Source organism: Orcinus orca, chromosome 15, assembly GCF_937001465.1.
Source record: "Orcinus orca chromosome 15, mOrcOrc1.1, whole genome shotgun sequence".
NCBI lineage: Eukaryota > Metazoa > Chordata > Mammalia > Artiodactyla > Delphinidae > Orcinus > Orcinus orca.
This window is the reverse complement of record NC_064573.1, coordinates 49,382,523-49,408,087: the sequence shown is the minus strand read 5'-3', so window position 1 is coordinate 49,408,087 and position 25,565 is coordinate 49,382,523. Positions and strand designations below refer to the sequence as shown.

General features: G+C 44.0%; 1 protein-coding gene across 4 annotated transcripts in view; it reads left to right on the top strand.

The window, feature by feature from the left end:
• The first annotated feature begins 1,534 nt into the window (after positions 1 to 1,534).
• TTC39C (tetratricopeptide repeat domain 39C) overlaps positions 1,535 to 25,565 on the top strand; it is a 101,374-nt gene continuing 77,343 nt past the window's right edge. For 2 of the 4 annotated variants that reach the window (XM_033435308.2, XM_049697561.1), the window contains exon 1: positions 1,535 to 2,273. In XM_033435308.2, the coding sequence (XP_033291199.1) occupies positions 2,122 to 2,273 (152 nt within the window). In that variant the 5' untranslated portion in view covers positions 1,535 to 2,121. Of the gene's footprint in view, positions 2,274 to 8,298; positions 8,362 to 25,565 lie in introns of all 4 variants that reach the window. The other 2 variants (XM_033435307.2, XM_004273748.4) reach the window with 2 other exon arrangements.

Genomic DNA, 25,565 nt, shown 5'->3' with positions numbered 1-25,565 from the left:
AGGCTATCTGCTAAGTTTGGTATTGCTCTCCTGGTTTCCCTCCCTTGTTGACTAGATTGTTTCAGGGATTTGGGGGTGGATGGTTCCACAGATCCAAAGTTCAGGCAGCTTGTAAGCACTGGGCATGTTGTCAACTCCCGTAACCACTGGCAGTATGTTCCAGTGGGGTTCCTTTCTGTGCCAGAGGCCCATGTGAGCCCCATGGACGGTATAGTACCTAAGACCCATGTTAGAGGGCCCTGCTCATCACAACATAAACACACACACACACACACATTTATTAAGGAACACATAGGCACCTCTATCACTGGGGATCTGGCACTCAGTGCTGGCTCAATGGAACCTATAACCTGTGGCAGTGCTGATGTTTGAAACTAACACTATTTTAAATCCAGTAGTGCTTGGATTAAAAAAAAAAAATTGGTCAACTTGTCATATCCTTCTCAGAGCACATGAAGGCAATGATTCCTCCCTTACCAAGTATTATTTCCCAGGGCTGAGAATCATGCATCGTCTTGCTGCTTTTGGTGTTCTAATTTGTGGCTCCAGATGCAACAGTTATACACAACAGCTAAGGAGCGACAAGAATTCACATCACTCTTAAATTTGTATAGATGAATGTTGGGAATATAGTATGGATTGAGATATTCATGTAAGGAATGGCACAAATCACAAAACAAGTGATAGCTACTTACAGGATGAAATTATATTATTTTGTAATATTTTCTGGGATCATTTATCTTATTGATCCCACTAGAATGCTGGACATGATATTTACAATTCATGGGTTATCTCGAAACCTGAACATCGTTTTAATTTTTAAAGACAATTTCGATTGTAATTTACAATTGTAAATGTTTTGGCAGAGCAAAGTTTCTCCAAATTGAATTTAATAAGCTACACTTTAAGAACTACGACGATTTAAGAAAGGTGGTTTAATTTGACATGAATAACATAATCTTCATTGTAACAACATACATAGTGATTTTGCGAAGACAAAGGTGAGAAAAATTAATTTATGGAAAAATGACAAAAATCAATTTATGGGTTGTTTGCCTCCCTAATATTACGCACACACACACACATCACCAGCCCATCATCAGAATTTAGTCAATAATGGCTAAATTCAGTTATCTTTGGCGTTTTACTGACATTCGGTCCTACGGAAACCACAGCTTTACACTTATTTTTCTCTTCCATTGGTAAGAAAGCATAATTGTCAGGGTGAGAGTACAACGCACAACAGCGTAATTTATAACTCCTGAATATTTAGGTATGTGCCATCTGGGCCACCATTTGCCTTCTTGCCCCATCGCGCAAATGCTGGTGGCGGGCCGGAGAGGGTGGGTGCCGCACACCCAGGACCTCGCCGCTCCAGTTCTTCAACGCTGGGCTCGGGGCAGCTGTCGGGCAGGTGCCCGGAGGCCCCGTCCCCGCCGCCCACCTCCTCGAGGATTGGCTGCCGCGAGCTAGTAGGCGGTCCAAGGGTGCGGATAAAGTTGCGGGTCGCGCGCGCCGCCTGCGTGGGGTTTCAGTCACTCGGGGCAAAAGCGAGGCGCGCTCTCGCTGTGGCCCGGGCGGAGTTCACTGTCCGCTTTCCGAACCCGTCTGCCCTTTCCAGCTTCCCTGCAACTCCCGGGTCCGGCCCATTTGGAGGAGGGGGTCAAGGGCCGGGCCTAGGGGCCTCGCGCGTGTCCGGGCAGGCTCGGCGCGCTGGCCCCGGGCTGCCGCGCGAGGGGCGCGGTGTGAGGGCCCGGGGCGGCGCGCGAGGGCTGCAGGAAGCGGGGGCGGCAGCGGCTCGGCCCCGGCTCCGTTGGGGTAGAGACACCCGGAAACGGATTCCGTTTTGGTGGCGGCGCGAGCCGCGCGCCTCGGAGGGGACGGGCGGGCGGCTGCTGAGTAATCCCCGCGGCGGCTGGAGGCGGCGGCCTGGGCGCCCACATCCCCCGCCGCGCTGCAGCTGGACCCGGGCTCCTCCCTCCGCGCCCCGCCCGCCGCGCCCCTCCCCCGCGCCCGCTCCGGCGCGCTCCGGGCAGGTAGAGCCGGGCTCCGGGCGCGCGCGGGGGCCGCAGCAGCTGCTACCCCACCTCGCCTCGGCCCTGCGCAGAGCCTCGCGCGCCCATGGCTGGCTCGGAGCAGCAGCGGCCGCGGCGGCGGGACGACGGAGACTCGGCGGCGGCGCCCCTGCAGGACGCGGAGCTGGCCCTCGCCGGCATCAACATGCTGCTCAACAACGGCTTTAGGGAGTCGGACCAGCTTTTCAAACAATACAGGTGACTGACGCGCCTCGCTCCCCCGCCCGGCACGCGCCCCTCGGGGCCGGCTCGCGCGCTTCCCTTTGCGGCCCGTCCCAGAAGCCCCCTCCCCCTCCCGTCGGTCAGTGATCCTTGGCCCTGTCGCCTTTCCCCGTGTCTTGTCCCTCTGCCTGCGCTGCAGCCGGCGCCTCTGCCACATCTCCCCTTCCGCCTCCACCCCTGCTCCGTGGTCCTTTCCCTCCGCGGGACTCGCCGCGTGTCTTCCCGGCTCCTGCTCTCTTCCCTCACTTTCTCTCGGCCTCGCCCTCCAAGAGGGGCGTCCGGTGTTTGTCCGATTCTCTCTCATGGGTCGCCTCCCCCGCTGCCGGGTCTGGAGCCCGTTGGCTTTGAGACTTGGGACCGGATGCGGTTTGAGGCAGCCGCGAGCCCGGGACTTGCAGGGTTGTGACTCCGGCTAGCGTGCTGCCTTTGTGACACGGACCACACCAGCCATGGTGCCTGTTTCTTGTGCCTCGCGTTACTTTGCATCGTTGTGCATTGCAAACGCTTTCCTTGTTTGAAAACAGATATGTATAACTGCCTGGCCGTGCAGGAATTAAAAAGAATCAGCCGAACTCTGCTTACTCACCTCTGTCTGCCTTTCTTCTAAAACTCAGTCCCCAAAATGAGTTGCTAATGCCTTTCAAGCGAGCGAATTTATGATGGATTTCTCTAACTTAAAGGTAGAAGAAAATGGAGGGATTCTAAATATACGGGAGAGTGGGAGGAAGCACACGTGTGTTCAGTTAATTTTTTATTCCTCTTTTTAAAAATGAAGAAAAACTAAAACCTGTTTGCTTTCTCGTGGGTGTGGGAGGAGCCTTCAATTTCTTTGGGGAGCAGAAGCATCCGCTTTCTGGTTTAGGAAGCAAGTTTGTAATTTGACCTTCTAGTGTTGACAGGACTCAAGGATGTTGATTAGCAGCTTCCCTGTAAATGTTTAAGGGCCAATTGCTGCATTTCTTTAGAGCCGGTGGTTTGGTAGGAATTAGAGGACCAAACCAAATGTGCAGCTGTGATTGAGAGCCACAGTCTGTAAGCAAATGAGGGACGGTGGGATACAGACGCCTGAAGTTTTCAGACTTAAAAGAATGGTGGTTTCTTCCGGTGGGAGCTTCCACATGCTTAATGGCAAAGCAAGTATCTCACAACTATAAACTTTTCACTGAGACATTTTACTTTTAAATCAGTTTTTTTAAAAAATCTGCAAATGGAAACTTCTTAGCTTTATTCAGAACATTTTATTTTTAAAGCATTCAGTCTGATTTCAAGCCAGAGTTTCATCAAGGATTTCCAGAGGATAGATTTAAAAGACTCGTCTCACAGTGTCTCCTGTGGCTTATTTTAGCCATCTGAGAATGTATTTCATGAAAAAAAGTTTCACTTACTGTGCTTTGACTCTTTAAAGACATGGGAATTTATGTTGTATCAGAGAGGAGTGGAGAAAGTCTGAGTCAAGTTTATTTTCTTCAGTTGCTGATCAAGACACTGTGCTTGCATATTTCAACATTTCTTGCCTTGAAATGTTCTGTTACTTATTTTAATGATCTTCTTTTCCCTCTAAACTGCTTTAACATACTTAAATTACTACGTCATGGTTCCCATATATTGAAAGGTATGAACTAAGTCATTTTGCCTCATCTAGACACCTCTGTATGCACTGTTGCTAGAGGGCAAATTTTGAGCGTTAGGAAAGCTCTTCTCACAGCAAGGGCAGAAAGATACACCTTGAAAGTGCTTCTCTGTGGGTGTTGGGGCTGAGGGGAGGGGGAGGGGTCCGGGGTGGGGAGCTTACGCTGGATAGCTAGGAGTTGTAGCTGTCTGCTTATATTTTGAAATGGGAACCGAGGATAAAAGAACAAGATACTGTAGTATGTCTTCTCTGCTAAGCACAGTGCCAGGCACATTCCCTTATATTCTCACTATTCCACTGACAACAAAAGAGAGAGGTGTATTTTATCATGACAGTGTTGTAACAAGGCACTCAAGTCTCCGTGTTTAGCGTGGCCCAGGACACAAGCCCTGGTTCTAAATCCAGGGCTCTTTCCTTTAAACCATTCCTGCCTGTCCTGCCTAACTGATTATATTTTGTAATTTGCCCTGTGACCTCGTTTTCCAGCAACTTAAACTTTTTTTTAGGAGTGGATAGTGGTAGCATTAATCCTATCAGCTGTCCGGCAACCAGGGTGGCCATCCTGGTTGTCCGCTTTTCGTAGCTGCTGACTTTGGTTTCTCAGTTTGCTTAGTTGCCTATAAAATGGGAATTGCGCACACCTGTAGGGTGGTGGTTAGTATTAAAAGAATTCACGGTAGCTGGCGTAAGCGCTCAATAAACACTAACTAGCTTTTGTGCCTGGTGTCTTCCTCACTACTCTTGTTCTTTCTTCTTGACGGCATAGTTTGAACAGAAGACACAATGTCCCGAATGCAGGTAGCCTTTCTATTTAAAGTTAGCCTCACATAATGCGTTTGATAAGACTTGGGTCCTGTTATGCACTGGGATACTTCTCTTGAAGTTCCAGAGTCGAATGGCCAGCTGGAAAACCCAGCAGTGATTTCGTAAGTGTTTGAGGAACACCTCTAGCTCAGTTTCTCTACAGAAGATAGAACAATTAGATGATCTCTTTTCTTAGGATTCTTTTGTCACCACCCTTCCCATTGTAGTAAAAATTCCAGAATCCTATCGTTAGTTTAACAGTAGACACGTTTTGTGCCTAGTGTAACAATAACACTTTAAGAAACTTAAAGCAAGAAGGTCACTTTCTCTTGCCACCTTACTAGGATTATAAAAGTTTCCCCAACAGCTACCTAATGAGAAATGGTTACTTGGCTATTGTGAATTCGTGGAAAGCCGGGATTGTATAATTCAGATATTGTACATATAGGACTTAAAAATATATGCACAGTAGGGGCTTTCTTTTGAGATATGAGACTCCGTAGTTGGGATTTCAAAATGTAGCTGCCACTTCTGTTGTAACTATAGTAGTAGTGTAACTACTGCTACCTGCTGATGCTCAGCCCCCATCATGCACTTGGAGATGTGTTCCCAGAGGTTGGGGTACAGTGGTGCTGCTTTAAGCCCAAGGATATACCTTTGTAAGTTCGTGATCCTGACCGTCTGAAATCACATTCCTCGTGTTGGTCGGGGGGCTCAGTGCTCTCATTCAGCAGTGTTCACTCCATCTCCCACACACATACACACTCTCACTGTTAACGACGTTCAGGTGTGTGACGCACACTCAGACCTGTAGGTACTCAGGCTCGTGGTAAAAGATAGGCTGTGGTTATGTGCACGAGACAGGCACTAGGTTTTTAGGTGTTGAGGTGCAGGTTAAGATTGGCCGGTGGGGAGGCTGGGAGACGTAGCCTGTAGGACTGGAGAGAAGGAATGTGTAGCCCAGCTTGAAGGAAAATTTTCCAGAGGAACTGTTGCTGAGCGCCATGATGGGGTGAAAGTGAGTAAGTTGAAGGAGGAAGAGTTGGGGTGAGGGAGGGGAGGAGGGAGGAGAACGTGAGCGGAGGTGGGTGGAAATGGAACTCTAGGAGAGGAGATGTGAAATGGCTTCTGGAGAAGGGGGGTGAGAGCTGCCAGCTTATTAGTGTTGTTTGATTGTCACGTTGGATGGTTTTTCTACACTTGATTTTTCTCAGATCCGCTGGTTGGTCCATGTTTGCTGGGAGTCAGCTCTGCCTTCCAGGGTGTTTAGTTAACTCATGCTCTCCGATGACCGTCATCCTTCACAGCGTGGCCGCCGCATCTGTAATTAACACCTGGCTCCTTGGGCCTCAGGATCCTAATGTGTCACCATCTTTTTCTCTTTTTGGCTTGAGATACTACTTTTTTAATCGAAGGACTAGTAGAGGTGAAACACACTGAACTCTGAGGAGAACAGAAGACATTTGGAGTTCCTGGCCCGAAGAGCTTTGTGGTTCTTATTTCATAGGTGTGGCATTTCCTGTCTCTCCTCTCCTTCAGGTCACCATCTCCATCTGCTTCAACTGACCCTAAAACATCTGCCTTGTTTACCCCTGCCAACATGACTACGACTTTCTGGCTGTAGATATTCTTAAAAAGCCCTGTTTGGTCATTGTCAACTCAGAAAGCATGTAATGGTTAAAGTGAATGATCACTGATGATAAATATGCATGAATGAGGCCTTGATATAGAATTAGTGCGTAGTCGGTATTAGGAATTGTGATACTTTTCTTTTCCACTTTATTTTAAAGTATAAAAATGGCAAAAATGTATTAAAAACAAAAAGCAAGAAAAATTCACGGTAACGTGTATGTTTAAAATGAATGTATGGATCCTAAATTGTTTAACACAGTTTATGGTACATATGACCAAGCAGTATGACACGTGGCCTTATTTGTGAGCGTGTCGATCATGGAGCCAGTCTTACCATAGAGATGGCTCAGTATAATCCAGGGATTGCAGGCTAGGCCCCATGGGCCAAATCTGGCTGGCTGCTTTTGTAAATAAAGTTTTATTGGGACACAGCCAGACTTGCTTATTTATGTGTCTTCTCTTTGAATAGCTATGCAGAGCCTACAGCCTGCAAAGCCTAAAATATCTACTCTCCAGCCCCTTACAGAAAGAGTTTCATGACCCCTGGTACAAACCGTAGTTCTCCCTGGAAAAACTCAAAAGGCTTGTGTAACTGAGCCAGTAGGCGTCGGAGCCTCTTGTGTGCCCAGCACTGTGTCAGATGCTCTGGACGCCAGGGAGAGCTTGCTGGCTGCCCTTGTTTCCTGCATGATCTGGCTGCTCCCAGAGCCCGGGTGCCTGGGCCTTGCTGCCAGAGTCCCTGGAGAGTCCATAGGTGCAGAAATGCAGGAAGAGGAGAAGCGCGGGAAAGCGGGAAATGGTGTAGGGAACTGGCGGCAGGGAGGAAACTCAGCTGCTGCCCTTTTCCATCCTCCTCAACTCAGCAGTGTGTTTGGAAAAAGGCTGATTTTCCCCCCCCAACGATTGCACCGTCTGAGAAGATCCCAATTAAAGATTCATTTGGCTTAATTGGAATTTTTTTTAAAAAATGCAGCCGCCTGTAGGATAACGGGAGAGTTTATATAGGAAATTGTCAGAAAAAAGTGACCACCTGTACCGTGGGGGTGGGATGGCTTGAGGTGCTCTTTCCTCTCGTTACACGGAACACCCTGTGGACCCCCAAACACACCATTGTGTTTCAGGGCTTAGACAGTTTGCACAGACTTTTTTAGCTCCTGAAATCCCATTTTTCATACCCCAGTCTCCTTTGCCAGGGTCACCCTCCTACTTACCCAGCAACAGCAGGGCGGGAATTTGAAGAGGCCCATGCTGAGGACTCCAGGAGAGGAGAGAGGATAAGAGAAGCACAGAAAGTAGACGGCTGTTATTTCAAAACTTGGTTTACCACCGCCTCTGCCCCGTGCAAGGGGCTGGGGTTACTTGGGGAGGAATTCATCTCCGTCTTAGACTTTTTCCTCCACCTACTCCGTCCCTTACATTTGTAGTACGCTGTTCAGCTGGTAACAGAGGTCCGGTTTGGTATTGAATAGGTCTTTGTGGGCTAACCTGGGGATCTAGTCACCACTTGAAGCCTTGTTATTCGGAGAAATGCATCCCAGTTTCTGAACAAGTGACTTTGCATGCATGTTTTTTGAGGTATAGTTGTCATGCAACACCCTAGTTTCAGGTGTGCAACATGGTGATGTGATGTTTGTATATATTGTGCAGTGATCAGCACAGTAAGTCTAGTTAGCATTTGTCACCACACATAGTTACAGACACATGTTCTAGAAAGCTGTTCGTAAATTTGCTGTCTAGATGTGCGTGAATGACTTCTGACGTCTGATTTGAAGACGGGGACTGGGTTCTTCTTTGTGTGTAAAGGTGGTTGCTGGTTGACCGTCTCCGCCCTTTTCCCCCTAAGCTAAGGTTGCTTTCTCCATCTCTTCCTTCTTGCTCAAGAATTTCAGAACATAAGAAATAGATATACAACAGGGAGTTACTCTTGTCTTACAGGAAAACGGGCCGTTATGATGGAGAAAGCCCTTAGAGAAGGTCCACCGTGTGCAGGACACAAAGGTGAGAAGTGTGTCCCTGCTTCGGGCAGGCATTGCTCGCTTAATACCTTTAAATCTGCTGCAGAAAGAGTCACTTTAACACTCAGTCTTATCCGAGCCGTAATATCTGTGAAATCACTGGTTTAGGTAACTTATTTTTCCTAATGATGCATCAGAAATAAACACGTAATGGTAAATACTAGGTGGTACTTTCTCTGTGCCAGGCCACACATCAGCACTCCCCGTGTGTTCATCCTCACTCTATCCTCCCCACAGCTCTGTGAGGGGTGCTCTTGTCACCTCCCTCTTACGGAGGGCTGGGGGGGAAGCACAGTGACATTGGATGACCTGCCCAAGGTTTCACAGTAAGTGGGAGAGCTGGCTTTGAACCCAGGGTGTCTGGCTGCAGAGCCTGAGTGTTTAACCACAGCACTACACTACCTCGCTTCTGTAGCGCTTACACTATGAGAAGTTTACCTGTGTGCTGCTGATGTCATTTGGGGTTAGTTTCCCCAGAAATCTGCAGACCACACTCTGATACCCACAGGCGATCTGATAAACCACCGGAGAGGCCTGTCCGCGGGGAGTGTGTCACCCGAGCTTTAGGTGCTCTGTGGCTCCCAGCTGGCCTCAGGATGAAGTCCGAGGTCTGGGCTTGGCGTAGGATGTGCTCTCATCTGTCCCGTCTGCTTCCCTGCCTCCCTCCTGCCTCTTTCTAGGTTCCTTCCAAGTTAGTCATGCTGGAGACTTTTGTGTTATCTAACTAGTTCTGACTGGTCATTCAAGACACAGCTCAGATTTCCACGAGAAGGTGGCGCTCCTGCAGCATCCTTCCGCCTCTTTATCCGGCACCGTGATGTACGGGCATCGTTCACACGGCTGCCTGTCTGGGCGAGAGGGCCGAGATGGGTAGACTTCTCATCGGGTGGTCCTGACCTTCCCGAGGTCGCTGTGGTCATGTGGGGTCCAAGAGGTTTTATAGGCATGTCAGCTCCCCGTTATCTGCACGTGCAGCCCAGGGGTAGTGCCCTTCAGGAGCCTCGATTCCCCAAACCCCTCCTGCATTCTCATGTGCAGTGGACATGTCTGGACCCAGTGGAGGGGCTCCAAGCACCCCCGAACTGATGCTCAGCTTCTCACACGCAGGTGGCAGGACTCCTCTCTGGCTCCTTAGCCTCTTCCCTTTGGTGCCTCCAGGCTGCCCAGTGCATAGTGTGGGGTGATGGGGAGCAGAGCTGCCGCCAAGCACATGCCAGTCTTGACAGGCACCATCAAAGGGAAATCGGAGGCTCTGATGAGGTCTCCTGCTTCTGAAGTGGCCATGGGTCTCAGCTGCACCTGGCCTTCCTCCAGCCCATGTTTCTGGTCAGGCAGAGGCCCACCCTCACTGGCCAGCCCTTCCACTGCTCCCATCAGCCTCCCCCAGCGCTCTGCGTTACCCCAGGTGGTGGCGGCATGACATGCTGGTGTTACTTGCCTCTCTGGCAGGAGAAGGCAGGAGTCTAGCTTCTCGACTCCACGATATCTGTCCTGAATTTCAGGAAGAACTGGTCTCTGGAAGAACTTGGAGGTTGGGAGGGGAAGCTTTCCAGATGGATGGCTCTCGACTCTCTCAAATCTAATGCCCTTTCTTTATAACAGATAGAATATTGTGTAATTCCCTTTCTGTGATCCTCAAATGAAACTGACAGATGAAATGACCTGCCCACACGTATAATGTCTAAAAGTCAGTAGAATGCCCAAATAGTCTCATAAAGGCGAAGTAAAAAGAAATTCATAACAAAAAATTACATGTATTTCACAATGTAAATGCTCAGCACACCTTCATCAAGATGAACTAGTTAGGTGCTTACACCTGTGTACAATGAATAAATTTGGATTTAAGAGACGATCAGAAGCCATTCCATAGGAGAAAAACGAGAGAGTAGATACACTTGACATAAAAGAGGTAACAGACGACACTTCTTTGTTAAGAGAAAGCCGGGAAACAGCCTTAAGCGAAGTAGCATGATATGCCAAGGCAAACCACGGACTGTTGACGTGGAGAAAATGAGGAAGCATTTTTTGCAATGAACCTGGCTGCCTGTGTCAGGTTATTGTCAGCATCATTAATTCACAGCGTTAGGACCTGGGATGTGTGCTGACAAAGTGTCTCAGAAAACAGATCTCCCATCTTTAAATCCCTCCCCAAACCCAGCACTTTGGAGACCAAAGCCCTTAATAGATTTCTAGGATTAAAGGATGAATTGGAAAAAGTTTATAGGGAAGTTAGGGTGGGGTGGGAGGTGTGTCACCCTGAGGACAGTATCAGAGTAAGGTAGAAAAATAAGAAACCCCCAATAAATAAATTCTCTGTGCAGTTCTCCTGATATAAATTTCAGTGTGCTACCGATTCTTAATAGATGGCAAAAATGAAATTTATTAATGAAAATCCTTGGTATCCAGTATTTCATGGATCTTTAATAACTTGGCTTTAAATATATGTAAAGGAGTTTTCAACATCCCTTTGAAATTCTGGCATGTGATAGCGGCAGGCGCGGGCTGGTGTAGCTGTGGTGTGTTGGCAGCTCAGATGCCGCAAGCAGTGTGGCTGTTACATGGTTTTCTACAGTTGTGAACAGATCTTGAGAAAGGGTATATTTAAACAAGGACAGAATGATTTTGTGCTTGTAAGTCAATGGCGGTGGATTTCAGAACTAAATAATGGAAAGACCTTCAGAGGTTGTGTGGGACATGGGGTGATACTTGGGACTCTCTTGCACATTGAGGATGTCTCGGGTCCTTGGCCCATTCTGCTGCCGTCATCGTGTTACCCCAAAATGGCCGCCACAGATTTCCAGAACACCTCCATTGAGAGGTACTAGGCTTGGGGTGTAGGGCTCAAGACCAGGTTCAGTCTCTGCAGCTGAAATCCTGGGCCCGCTGGGAGCAGCAGGAAGGGGAGGCAAGCCCCGGCTGGCAGGGCTGCTGCAGAGGGTACGTGCTGGAGGAGGCAGTGCCCCAGTATGTCTGTGACCCTGGGTGCGAGGGCAGAGCGCACCGCGGGGTTCCTCCAGTGTTGGCCTCACCGGTGGCTGCCTCTGAACGCCAGCATTTCCAGGTCGCACACGGCTGCTTCTAGGGCTCTTAGAGCTCCAGGAAGGGATGTCAGTGCAGGTTCTTCTGCTCCTCCAGGGGGATGGAGAACCACTGGGGTCCCTTCCCTTCTTTATTCTCATTGCGGAGCCAGCATGCAGGACCTGTGTCTTTCCAGCCGCAGCCACGCCATCCACTGCATCCCACAGTACGTGTTAGCTCAATCTGTTTTTTACATGCTTGATTCCACCATTGTATTCCTTCTGGGTGGAGCTCTTCTAGGACGTGAATCTGAGCATGATGCGTCTCTTTCTGGGTTCCCATGGTTAATAAGCATCATTTGCCGTTCTTCCCACTTTGGCCTCCTTATCTAGATAGACGCCTTTTGCTTTGGAATTCACTTCCTCGCCTCATGGCTACAGCAGCCCTCCTTCTGGTTTTACTTCCACGATGTAAGTCATTCACCAGATAAACAGATTTTTAAATGTTTGTATCACTTTATCTCTGTCAAGTAAAATTTTTGGTACTATTCTAAGTGGACAGAAAATGAGGGAAAATGATATTTTGTATTCAAATCCAAGTTGAATTTACTGAATGACAGAAATTTGGGGTTTGAGGGGCAACTGGATTACATGGAAATCCATGCTGCATGGCCGCTTTGGGACTGCTTCCAGGATAATGAGTCACTGTCAAGGCTTCAAGTGCCTTTACCCCCTTCATTTTGAATAGTGAATTGCAAAATCTCTAGTTATGTGTTGTCAGCTCATCTCTGGAGCAAAAAGGAACTTGATATCTTTGTGTCTTGTAAATCGTGCTCACCCTCAACTTTATTGGGGTCTAAAATAAAGAATCCCGTTAGATCCATCAGTTGCATACTTGTCTGATGTTGTGACTCTCGAACTACCCAAGGCGAAATGGGGCTGGCTTTTGTAGGACTGCAGTTGTTGGAGAAATTGGTTAGCTCCTGGACAATAGCAAGGTTTGCAACAACTTAATTGCTCAGAAAAGAACAAGAGTTTATATCTGGAATGCCATTTGCTTCAGCTCTCAACCACGGGCATCCACAAGTTTTTCGGTCTTTGTGTATTGATGATGGGTGAGACACTCATTACCTTGAATTACTAAAATTACACATTGAGCTGGAAATTACTCCTCTTGAAATATCACAGGGAAAAAAGGAGGGAAGGGCCACGGGAGAGTGGAAACAGCTGTCTGAAGTAGTTTAGCCAAGTGTCAGGACCTGCTGTGGTGAAATTCCAATGTATTCTTCTTCTGGAGCAATTACCAATGTAAAAATAGCAACAAATGACAGAATGGTTTGAGTGGTTTTTGTATCCCTTCTGTGGCATTTTGGATCAGAGCTGGGCTCATGAGAGGGGGTAGTTGAGGCTAACTTGAAATTGTGAGCTTTTCTCTTGATAGAAGAATGTTGTCTTATCTCAAAGTAAAACAAAACCTCATCAAGGAGCTATTCAGTTCAAGTCTAAGTTTATAGTTAAGGAAGCTTATGAATAATGAACTAAACCCAAATGAAATTTTCCTGCCCTATGCTCCGCTGAAAACTAAAGGAAAAAGTAGGTGCTTTGGTGAGAGACACTTTCTTATGAAGTTCAGAGTTGTTTACTGAGCACTAGTTTACTAAAATTTTATTATGAAGAATAAGTTTCTAGTTTCACTTTGAAAATGCCTTTTTAACAGAAAAATAGAGAAATCTCCTAAAATTTCTAAGTGATTATCTAAGATAACTTAGTGTTTGAATTGCTTGTCTCGACAGCCGAGTGTGTTTAATCCTCAAAGTGTTCATGTGGTTTGTGGATTATTGCCACACGTAATAAAAGGACCCTGTGATAATTTAAAGATGAGAAAATTAATGAAAACACAATTTTGTTACTTAAAAAAATAAGCCTTTTTGAACAGGTGATTGGAAAGGCTTTTTAGCTAGTTGATAATATTTAGTTTGGATGATCTCTCTTTAAGTTGTTTATCGATGCTGGTTCCATCTGCTGTTAATGTAGAAGGGAGATGATTGAGTTGATTATCTATTTGTATGATTTAAGATAGAGAAGGAACTAAATACTGATGAGTTAGGAAGATATTTGATACACGTTAATGACACAATTAGAAAAACTGTAGAAAAAAATTGACTTTATTTAGCCTGATGAGTTATTTTCAGAATACATCAGTAACTCTAAACGAGCATCAGGCTTTAGCAATAAACGAATACGAATTAGCAAAGCTAGAGAGGAATCAGAATAAAGTAAGAAGTGTTACAGTCATACAATCACACAGCAGACTTGGTCTTTGCTTGCATTACTGATCAGGCAGAGAATGGCAGTGAATGGTAATCAAGTGGGTGATCAGTGCTTACCGTCAATACACGCTGGGATTCGTGAATTTTACCCTTAATCCCAGTTCTCTCAGCAGCCCTGAGGATAAGTATTACCACTGTCACTTTGCTTGGGACAAAATGAAGTCTTACTGCACCCAAGTTAAAAAGATTTTGAGTGGGAGATCTGGCCCCAACCCCAGAGCGTATGCTGTTTCTCCTGCTTCTTCTGCAAAGAACCCTATTGTTGTGCTGCTTGGCATCCCCCAGCAGTCTTGCAGGTCACTTGTTTAGCCTCATGGTCTCCTGCACATCTGCTCTTCTGATGTTCCCAAGCTCCGTGGGTGGCCCACGTGCAACAAGGTTATAGACTCCAGAAGTCTTGAAGGTCCTCTAGGTACCTCTCTTCCTCACCTTCTGTGTCTGCCAGTTTTCCTTCCTGAGTATCTCTTGAGTCCATTCACTTCTCTTCACCACCACCTCGTCCAAGCCACCACTCCTTGGACAATTGCAGAGCCCAGCTGGCTTCCTCTTTTCCTCTCTGTCCCTCCTCCACCCGCACCAGAGTGATCTTTTTCTGTCTAATTATATTGCCTCTGCTAAGAACCCTTTCATGGCGTCAGTGGTAGGCTGAAAAATGGTCCTCCAAAAGATATCCATATCTTAATCCCTGGAACCCACCGAGTGTTAACTTAGATGGCCACAAAAAGGGTCTTTGCAGGCGTGATTAAGTGAAAGATTTTGAGATGGGAAGATTATCCTTGATTATTTGGGTGGATAGCCAATCCTCCTGGATCGGATAGATGCAATCACACATATCCTTGTAAGAGGGAGGCAGAGGGAGATTTCACACGCATAGAGAAGACTGCTCTGAAAACACGAAAACAGAGCAGAGAGAAGAAATTTGAAGACATTCGCCATGAAGATTGGAGTGATGGCAGCCACAAGCCCAGGAATGCAGGCAGTCCCCGGAAGCTGGAGTAGTCAAGGCATGGATTCTCCCTAAAGCCTCGAGAGGGAGCCCAGCCCTGCCCACACCTTGATTTCAGCCCAGGGAAACTGTTTTTGGACTTCTGGCCTCCAGAACTGGGAGAGAAAAGATTTCTATTGTTTTAAGGCACTAAGTTTGTGACAATTTATTACAGCAGTCCCAGGAAATTAAAATAACCTCCTCCTCCTCTCAGGATCAGGACAGCATCTCTGTGGTATGGCTTCGCCCTGCCTCGTTTGGCCCTTGACCATTTACTGCTTAATCCTTTTTTTCTTATATTTTAAAATAATTTCACTGTGTTGCTTCTAGGCTCGGGCTGTACAAAGCCAGAGAAGCTCATGCTACAAAATAGCTTATAGCTCCTCTTTTCATGTGGTGGTTTATGTAAAAATGGAAAAGTAAAATAGCTTTAAATTGACAATGATTTTCATTTTAACAAGCTTTAGAATCGATATTAACCTTCATTTAAAACAGCAACACTTTGATCAGTCATGTCACTCTGTAGCCTTATGTTGCACGGCTGTGCCCTTCCCTTACTCTGACTTCTAGTCACTCTGACTTCTTTCAGATTCGTGAAGATTCGCTAAGAATCACGTTCCTTTCCTCTGGGCTTCTTACCTCAGTTTGTAATTATACACATACAGCACTTGCTTTGCTTGGTTCTAATACGCATGGATTTCAGTTACCAGGGGTTAGTTAAATAACCAGTACCCCCCAAAACACGGTTCCCATTTCAGTTTCACCTGTGTGTGTACTGTGAGTAACTATGCACAAGCTGCTAGCTCTTCAGCCCACAGATCACCACGGATGTAACAGACGCACATCATGATCAGTGGCCAGTCACATCACTTGTTTCAGAGTCTGCCTGTCATTGAGCACTGCACATCCTTTATTCAGTTCCCACACAGACAGCAGAGTATATTGGTGTTGCCTCTTTGTCTCATAGTGATAAACCCACATGACATTTTACAAAAACGGCTGTTTGAAAGAGGGATTTGACCAACGAAGATGAAAGTGCAGCAGAGAAAAAGGTGATCATGCTGGAAATGAAGTTTGAATCAAATATGAATGGAGTTATAGAAGGAATAGCTAACCTGGGATTGTTGTCTCTGCCATCGAGACTCCCACGGGTGCCCAGTGGAGGCGAGCTTATCAACACAAAGGAGGAGAGTGGTTGTAAGGGAAAAGATGAGGATGTCCCAGAGGAGGTGATGAATGTAAAACTTCACATTAAAGGTATCTCAGAAATACTTCACAACGTTGAAGGCACAGAGGCTACAATGTTGGAAGCTGATCCAGACTTGGTAAGAAAGAGGACAGTTCACTGAGGCGTAGTAGCAAAAATGCTCCCTCTGCATCATGAGTTATATGACAAAAAGAAAGCAAGTGCTGTTCAAACACTCTGGATACATATTTTACAGAGAAGTAAAACACTTTAGTGCTCAGTGTTTCTGAGCATTAAATGTTTTCAATTACAGGCTACTAAGTGAATGTAAATTTTACTATTTTTAATTTTCCTATACATTTATAACTGATAGTAAGTTTTTAAGGTTTAAAAAATTTTAAATTGTGAAATATACATAAGATAAAATTACCATTTTCACCATTTTTAAGAGTATAGTTCAGTGGCATTAAGTACAATTACATTGTTGTACAGCTGTCACCATCATCCGTCTCCAGAACTTTATCTTTCCAACCTGAAATTTGTACCCATTAAACTCTTCACTTCCTCCTCTCCTCAGTCCCTGGCAATCACCCTTCCATTTTATTTCCCTGGATTTGATGGTTCTAGGAACCTCATATATGTGGAATCATAAGTATTTGTCCTTGCGTGGCTGGGGTATTCACTTAGCATGTCTTTAAAGTTTCATCCATGATATAAAATGTGTTAGAATTTCCTTCCTTTTTAAGGCAGAATAGTGTGTGTGTGTGTGTGTGTGTGTGTGTGTGTGTATGTATGTATCACATTTTGTTTATCCATCCATTGTCAAAGGACATCTGGGTTGCTTCCATGTTTTAGCTATTGTGAATAATGCTACTATGAACATGGGTATACGTGTCTCTTTGAGACCTTGTGTTCAACTTTGGGAGGTATATACCCAGAGTGGAATTGCTGGATCATAGGATAATTCTACTTTTAATTTTTTGAGCAACTATCATACTGTTTTCCATAGTGGCGACACCATTTTGCATTCTCATCAACAGTGCACAAGGGTTCCAATTTCTCCACATCCTTGCCAACACTTACTATTTTTTTCTAACTTTTTTTTCATTAGCCATCCTAATGGGTGTAAAGTGATATCTCATTGTGGTTTTGATTTTTATTTCCCTAATGATTAGTGATGTTGAGCATCTTTTCATGTGATTATTGGCCATTTGTATATCTTTTTTGGAGCAGTCTCTATTCATGTCTTCTGCCATTTAAAAAAAATTAAAAAATTTTTTTTTATATCGGAGCATAGTTGATTAACAATGTTGTGTTAGTTTCAGGTGTACAGCAAAGTGATTCAGTTATACATATACATGTACCTATTCTTTTTCAAATTCTTTTCCCATTTAGGTTATTACGGAATATTGAGCAGAGTTCCGCATGCTATACAGTAGGTGCTTGTTGGTTATCTTTTTTTTTTTTTTTTTTTTTTTTGCCATATGCGGGCCTCTCACCGCTGTGGCCTCTCCTGCTGCAGAGCACAGGCTCCGGAAGCACAGGCTCAGCAGCCATGGCTCACGGGCCCAGCCGCCCTCTGCAGCATGTGGGATCCTCCCGGACCGGGGCACGAACCCGCATCCCCTGCATTGGCAGGCGGACTCCCAACCACTGCGCCACCAGGGAAGCCCCTGGTTATCTTTTTTAAATATAGTAGTGTGTACGTGTCAATCCCAAACTCCCAGTCTATCCCTCCCACCACTCATCCCTCCTAGTAACCATAAGTTCGTTCTCTAAGTCTGTGAGTCTGTTTTGTAAATAAGTTCATTTGTATAATTTTTTTTTTAGATTCCACATATAAGCGATACCATATGATATTCGTCTTCCTCTGTCTGACTTCACTTAGTATGATAATCTCCAGGTCCATCTGTGTTGCTGCAAATGGCATTATTTCATTCTTTTTTATGGCTGATTAATATTCCATTGTATATATGTACCACATCTTCTTTATCCATTCCTCTGTTGATGGGTATTTAGGTTGCTTCCATGTCTTGGCTATTGTAAACAGTGCTTCAATGAACATTGGAGTGCATGTATCCTTTTGAACCATGTTTTTCTCTGGCTGTATGCCCAGGAGTGAGATTACTTGATCATATGGTAGCTCTGTTTTTATTTTCTTAAGGAACCTCCATACTGTTCTCCATATGGCTGTTAGCAGTTTACATTCCCACAACAGTCTAGGAGGGTTCCCTTTTCTCCACAGCCTCTCCAGCGTTTATTGTTTGTAGACTTTTTTGTGTGTGTGTGGTATGCGGGCCTCTCACTGTTGTGGCCTCTCCTGTTGCGGAGCACAGGCTCCAGACATGCAGGCTCAGCGGCCATGGCTCACGGGCCCAGCCGCTCCGCGGCATGTGGGATCTTCCCAGACTGGGGCACGAACCTGTGTCCCCTGCATTGGCAGGCGGACTCTCAACCACTGCGCCACCAGGGAAGCCCTGTTTGTAGACTTTTTGATGATGGCCCTTCTGACTGGTGTGAGATGATATCTCATTGTAGTTTTGAATTGCATTTCTCTAACAATTAGCAATGTTGAGCATCTTTTCATCTGCCTCTTGGCCATCTGTATGTCTTCTTTGGAGAAAGGTCTATTTAGATCTTCCCCCCATTTTTTGATTGGGTTTTTTTTTCGATACTGAGCTACATGAGCTGTTTGTAAATTTTGTAGACTAATCTCAGTCTCATCATTTGCAAATATTTTCTCCCATTCTGTGGGTTGTCTTTTTGTTTGGTTTCCTTTGTTGTGCAAAAGCTTTTGTGTTTAATTAGGTCCCATTTGTTTATTTTTGTTTTTATTTCCATTACTCTAGGAGACAGCTTGAAAAAGATATTACTGTGATGTCTTTTATGTCATAGAGTGTTCTGCCTATGTTTTCCTCTAAGAGTTTTATATTATCTGTTCTTACATTTAGGCCTTTAATCCATTTTGAGTTTATTTTTGTGTATGGTGTTAGGGAGTGTTCTAATTTCATGTTTTTTACATGTGGTTGTCCAGTTTTCTCAGCACCACTTATTGAAGAGACTGTCTTTCCTCCATTGTATAGTTTTGGCCTCTGTTATCGTAGACTTATTGACCATAGGTGCATGGGTTTATTTCTGGGCTTTGTGTCCTGTTCCACTGATTTATATTTCTGTTTTTGTGCCAGGACCATACTATCTTGATTACTGTAGCTTTGTAGTATAGTCTGAAGTCAGGGAGCCTGATTCCTCCAGCTCTGTTTTTCTTTCTCAAGATTGCTTTGGCTATTCACAGTCTTTTGTGTCTCCATACAAGTTTTAAGAGTTTTTGTTCTAGTTCTGTGAAACATGCCATTGGTAGTTTGATAGGGATTGCATTGAATCTGTAGATTGCCTTGGGTAGTATAGTTATTTTGACAATATTGATTCTTCCAATCCAAGAGCATGGTATATCTTTTCATCTGTTTCTGTCATCTGTAATTTCTTTCGTCAGTGTCTTATAATAAATTTTCTGAACATAGGTCTTTTGTTCCTTCGGTAGGTTTATTCCTCGGTATTTTATTCTTTTCGATGTGATGGTAAATGAGATTGTTTCTTTAATTTCTCTTTCTGATCTTTCATTGTTAGTGTATAGAAGTGAAACAGATTTCTGTGTATTAATTATGTATCTTGCAACTTTACCAAATTCATTGATGAGCTCTAGTAGTTTTCTGTTAGCATCTTTAGGATTTTCTTTGTATAGTATCATGTCATCTGCAAACAGTGGCAGTTTTATTTCTTCTTTTCCTATTTGGATTCCTTTTATTTCTTTTTTGTCTCTGATTGCCATGGCTAGGACTTCCAAAACTATGTTGAATAAAAGTGGTAAGAGTGGACATCCTTGTCTTGTTCCTGATCTTAGAGGAAATGCTTTCAACTTTTCACTATTGTTTGTTCTTTCTCTGGTTGATGTTAGCTGTGGGCTTGTCATATATGGGCTTTATTATGTTGAAGCATGTTCCCTCTATGCCCATTTTCTGGTGAGTTTTTATCATAAATGGGTGTTGAGTTTTGTCAAAAGCTTTTTCTGCATCTATTGAGATGATCATATGGTTTTTATTCAGTTTGTTGATGTGGTGTATCGCTCTGATTGATTTGTGGATATTGAAAAATCCTAGCATCCCTGGGATAAATACCACTTGATCATGGTGTATGATCCTTTTAATGTATTGTTGGATTCATATTGCTAGTATTTTGTTGAGGATTTTTGCATCTGTGTTCATCAGTGATACTGGTCTGTGATTTTCTTTTTTTGTGGTATCTTTGTCTGGTTTTGGTATCAGGGTGATGGTGGCCGCATAGAATGAGTTTGGGAGTATTCCTTCCCCTGCAGTTTTTTGCAATAATTTCAGAAGGATAGGTGTTAACTCTTCTCTAAATGTTTGATAGAATTTGCCTGTGAAGCCATCTTGTCCTGGACTTCTGTTTGTTGGAAGTTTTTAATCACATTTTCAATTTCAGTACTTGTGATTGGTCGTTCATATTTTCTGTTTCTTCCTGGTTCATTCTTGGGAAATTGTACCTTTCTAAGAATTTGTCCATCTCCTCCAGGTTGTCCATTTTATTAGCATAGAGTTGCTTGAGATAGTCATAGTTACATGTTGCTCATCACAGTCTCTTATGATGCTTTGTATTTCTGTGGTGTCTGTTGAAACTTCTCCTTTTTCATTTCTAGTTTTATTGATATGAGCCCTCTCCCTTGTTTTCTTGATGAGTCTCGCTAAAGGTTTATCAATTTTGTTTATCTTTTCAAAGAAACACCTTTCAGTTTCATTGGTCTTTTCTATTTTCTTCATTTCTGTTTCATGTATTTCTGCTCTGATCTTTATGGTTTATTTCTTTCTACTAACTTTGGGTTTTGTTTGTTCTTTCTCTGGTTGCTTTAGGTGTAAGGTTAAGTTGTTTATTTGAGATTTGTATTTCCTGAGGTAAGATTGTATTGCTATATACTTCCCTCTTAGAACTGCTTTTGCCGCATCCCATAGGTTTTGGATAGTCGTGCTTTTGTTTTCATTTGTCTCTATGTATTTTTTGATTTCCTCTTTGATTTCTTCAGTGATCTGTTGGTCGTTTAGTAGCATATTGTTTAGCCTCCACGTGTTTGTGTTTTTTACAGTTTTTTTTCTTGTAGTTGATTTCTGGTCTCATAGTATTGTGGTTGGAAAAGATGACTGATAGGATTTCAGTTTTCTTAAATTTACCAGGGCTCACTTTGTGGCCCAGCATGTGTTCAGCCCTGGAGAATGTTCCACGTGCACCTGAGAAGAATGTATTCTGCTGCTTTTGGATGGAATGCTCTATAAATATCAGTTAAGTCCATTTAGTCTAATGTGTCATTTAAGGCCTGTGTTTCCTTATTGATCTTCTGTCTGGATGATCTGTCCATTGGTGAAAGTGGGGTGTTAAAGTCCCCCACTATCATTGTGTTACTGTCAGTTTCTCCTTTTATGGTTGTTAGTATTTGCTTTATATATTGGGGTACTCCTATGTTGGGTGCATATATATTTACAATTGTTATTATCTTCTTCTTGGATTGATCCCTTGATCATCATGTAGTGTCCTTCTTTGTCTCTTGTAATAGTCTATTTTAAAGTCTATTTTATCTGAGTATTGCTACTCCAGCTTTTTTTTTTTTCTTGCGTTACGCGAGCCTCTTACTGTTGTGGCCTCTCCCGTTGCGGAGCACAGGCTCCGGACGCGCACACTCAGTGGCCATGGCTCACGGGCCTAGCCGCTCACATGTGGGATCTTCCTGGACTGGGGCACGAACCCATGTCCCCTGCATCGGCAGGCGGACTCTCAACCACTGAGCCACCAGGGAAGCCCCAGCTTTCTTTTGATTTCTATTTGCATGGAATACCTTTTTCCATCCCCTCACTTTCAGTCTGTATGTGTCCTTAGATATGAAGTGGGTCTCTTCTAGACAGCATATATATGGGTCTTGTTTTTGTATCCATCCAGTCTGTGTCTTTTGGTTGGAGCTTTTAATACATTTACCTTTAAAGTAATTATTGATATGTATGTTCCTATTGCCATTTTCTTAATGTTTTGGATTTGTTTTTGTAGGTCTTTTTTCTTCCCTTCCTCTTTTGTTCTCTTGTGATTTGATGACTAACTTTAGTGTTGTGTTTGGATTCCTTTTTCTTTTTTGTATGTATCTGTTGTAGATTTTCAGTTTGTTGTTACCATGAGGGTTTGATATAGCAGTCTGTATATAAACAAGGTTGTTTTAAGTTGCTGGTCTTTTAATTTCAAATGCATTTTTTTTTTTTTTTTTTTTTGGCTGTACGCGGGCCTCTCACTGTTGTGGCCTCTCCCGTTGCGGAGCACAGGCTCCGGACGCACAGGCTCATCGGCCATGGCTCACGGGCCCAGCCACTCCGCGGCATGTGGGATCCTCCCGGACCGGGGCACGAACCCACGTCCCCTGCATCGGCAGGCGGACTCTCAACCACTGCGCCACCAGGGAAGCCCTCAAATGCATTTTTAATATTCTGCATCTGTGCTCTCCTCTTCTCACAATTGCTAGTTTCAATATCATATTTGTGTGCAGATGATTTCCTACCTTTATTTATATTTGTCTTTACTGGTGAGCTTTTCCATTTGTAATTTTCTTTTTTTAGTAGTGGGCTTTTCTTTTCTGCTTAGAGAAGTCCCTTTAGCATTTGTTGCAAAGGTTGTCTGGTGGTGCTGAATTCTCTTAGCTTTTGCTTGTCTGTAAAGCTTTTGATTTCTCTGTCAAATCTGAACGAGAGCCTTGCTGGGTAGAGCATTCTTGGTTGTAGGTTCTTCCCTTTCATCACTTTAAATACATCGTGCCACTCCCTCTGGCCTGCAGAGTTTCTGCTGAGAAATCAGCTGATAACCTTATGGGAATTCCCTCGTATTGGGAATTCTCTCGTATGCTATTTGTTGCTTTTCCCTGGTTGGCTTTTAATATTTTTTCTTTGTTTTTAGTTTTTGTCACTTTGATTGCTATGTGTCTTGGTATGTTTCTCCTTGGGTTTATCCTGCCTGGGACTCTGTATTTCCTGGACTTGGGTGACTGTTTCCTTTCCCATGTTAGGGAAGTTTGCAGCTATTGTCTCTTCCAATATTTTCTCAGGTCCTTACGCGCTCTCTTCTCCTTCTGGTTCCCTATATAATGCGAATGTTGGTGCATTTAATGTTGTCTCAGAGGTTTAGACTGTCTTCATTTCTTTTCATTCTTTTTTGTTCGGTTCCACAGCAGTGATTTCCACCATTCTGTCTTCCAGCTCATTTATCTCTTCTTCTGCTTCAGTTACTCTGCTACTGATTCCTTCTAGTGTAGTTTTCATTTCAGTTATTATTTATCTCTATTTGTTCTTTAGTTCTTCTAGGCCTTTGTTAAACATTTCTTGTGTCTTCTCAATCTGTGCCTCCATTCTTTTTCCGAGATCTTGGATCATCTTCACTATCATTACTCTGAATTCTTATTCTGGTGGTTTGCCTATCTCTTTTTCACTTAGTTGTTCTTCTGGGGTTTTATCTTGTTCCTTCATCTGGGACATACTCCTCTGCCATCTCATCTTGTCTAACTTTCTGTAACTGCCGTTTCCGCTCTGCAGGCTGCAGCGTTGTAGTTCTTCTTGTTTCTGCTGTCTGCCCTCTCGTGGATGAGGCTGTCTAAGAGGGTTGTGCAGGCTTCCTGGTGGGAGGGCCTGGATCCTGCCCACTGGTGGGTGGAGCTGGGTCTTGTCCCTCTGGTGGTAGGGCCATGCACAGAAAGACTTTAGGCAGCCTATCTGCTGATGGGTGGGGCTGTGTTCCCACTCTGTTTGTTGTTTGGCCTGAGGCATCCCAACACTTGAGCCTACAAGCTATTGGATGGGGCTAGGTCTTGGGGGGAAGTGGTGGACTCCAGGAGGGCTCATGCCAATGAGTACTCGCCAGAGCTGCCACTGCCAGTGTCTTTGTCCCTGCAGTGAGCCACAGCCACTCCTGCCTCTGCAGGAGACCCTCCAGGACTAGCAGGTAGGTCTGGCCCAGTCTCTGATGAGGTCACTGCTTTTTTCCCTGGGTCCTGGTGCACACTAGACCTTGTGTGCTCTCTCCGGGAGTGGAGTTTCTGTTTTCCCCAGTCCTGTGGAATTCCTGCCATCAAACCCCACTGGCCTTCAAAGCCAGATGCTCTGGGGGGTCCTCCTCCCTTTGCTAGACCCCCAGGCTGGAAAGCCTGATGTGGAGCTCAGGACTTTCACTCCTGTGACAGAACTTCTGTGGTATAATTATTTTCTAGATTATGAGTTGACCACGTGCTGGGTATGGGATTTAATTTTATAGCTGTTGCGCCCCTCCTACCATCTTGTTGTGGCTTCTTCTTTGTCTTTGAGTGTAGGGTATCTTTTTTGGTAGGTTCCAGTGTGTTGTTTTTTTGTTTTTGTTTGTTTTTTTGTCTGTGGTTTTTTTTTTCTATGGTTGTTCAGCAGTTAGTTGTGATTTTGGTGTTTCGTAAGAAGGGGTGAGCTCATCTTCTACTCTGCCATCTTGCTGGCATCATCTCTTTTGCCATTTTAATTGTGTTGTTTCTTGTTGTTGTGTTGTAGGCATTCTTGATACAGTCTGGATGTTAACCTCTTATAAAATATATGATTCACACACATTTTCTCTCATGTCATGGATTGCCTTTTCACTCTGTTGATAATGTCCTTTAATGCAGAAAAGTTTTAATTTTGATATAATCCAATTTATCTATTATTGGTTTTGTTGCCTGAGCTTTTGGTGTCACAACCAGGAAATCATTGTCAAATCTACTGTCATGAAGCTTTCCTCCTATGCTTTATTCTAAGAGTTTTGTAGTTTCCACTCTTATATTTGGTTGGCCAAAAAGTTTGTTCAGTTTTAAGTAAAAATTAAAGACATTTTTCATTTTCATGAAGAACTTTATTGAGCAACATATTCACTAACTGAACGAATTTTTTTGCCAACCCAATATTTAAGATTTTTGGTCCATTTTGAGTCAATTTTGTATATGGCTTAAGGTAAAAATCCAACTTCAGTCTTTTGCATGTGGATGTCCAGTTTTTCCCAGTACCATTTATTGAAAAAAATCTGTGCTTTTCCATATATGTGAGGTTTTATTTCTGAATATTCTATTCTGTTCCATTGGTCTTTGTCTGTCTTTATGCCAGTACCACACTGTTTTGATTACTGAAGCTTTGTAGTAAGTTTTGAAATCAGGAAGTGTGGAACCTCCAACTTTGTATTCAAAATTATTTTGATCTTTTTGGGGTCCATTGAGATTTCATATGATTTTTAAGATGGATTTTTTTATTTTTTCAAAAAATGTCATTGGGATTTTGATAAGGATTGCATTCAATCTGTAGATAGCTTCAGGTAGTATTGACATTTTAACACTAATAAGTCGTCTGATTTCATGAATACAGGATGTCTTTCCATTTATCAGTGTCTTTAATTTCTTGCAGCAACATTTTGTGCTTTTCAGCACATGTCTTTTGCCTCCTTGGTTAAATTTATTCCTAAGTATTTTATTCTTCCTGATGCTATTGGAAATGGAATTGTTTTCTTAATTTCCTTTTTGCATCATTGATTGTTGGTGTGTAGAAGTGCAGCTGATTTTTATATGTTGATTTTGTATCCTGCGACTTTGCT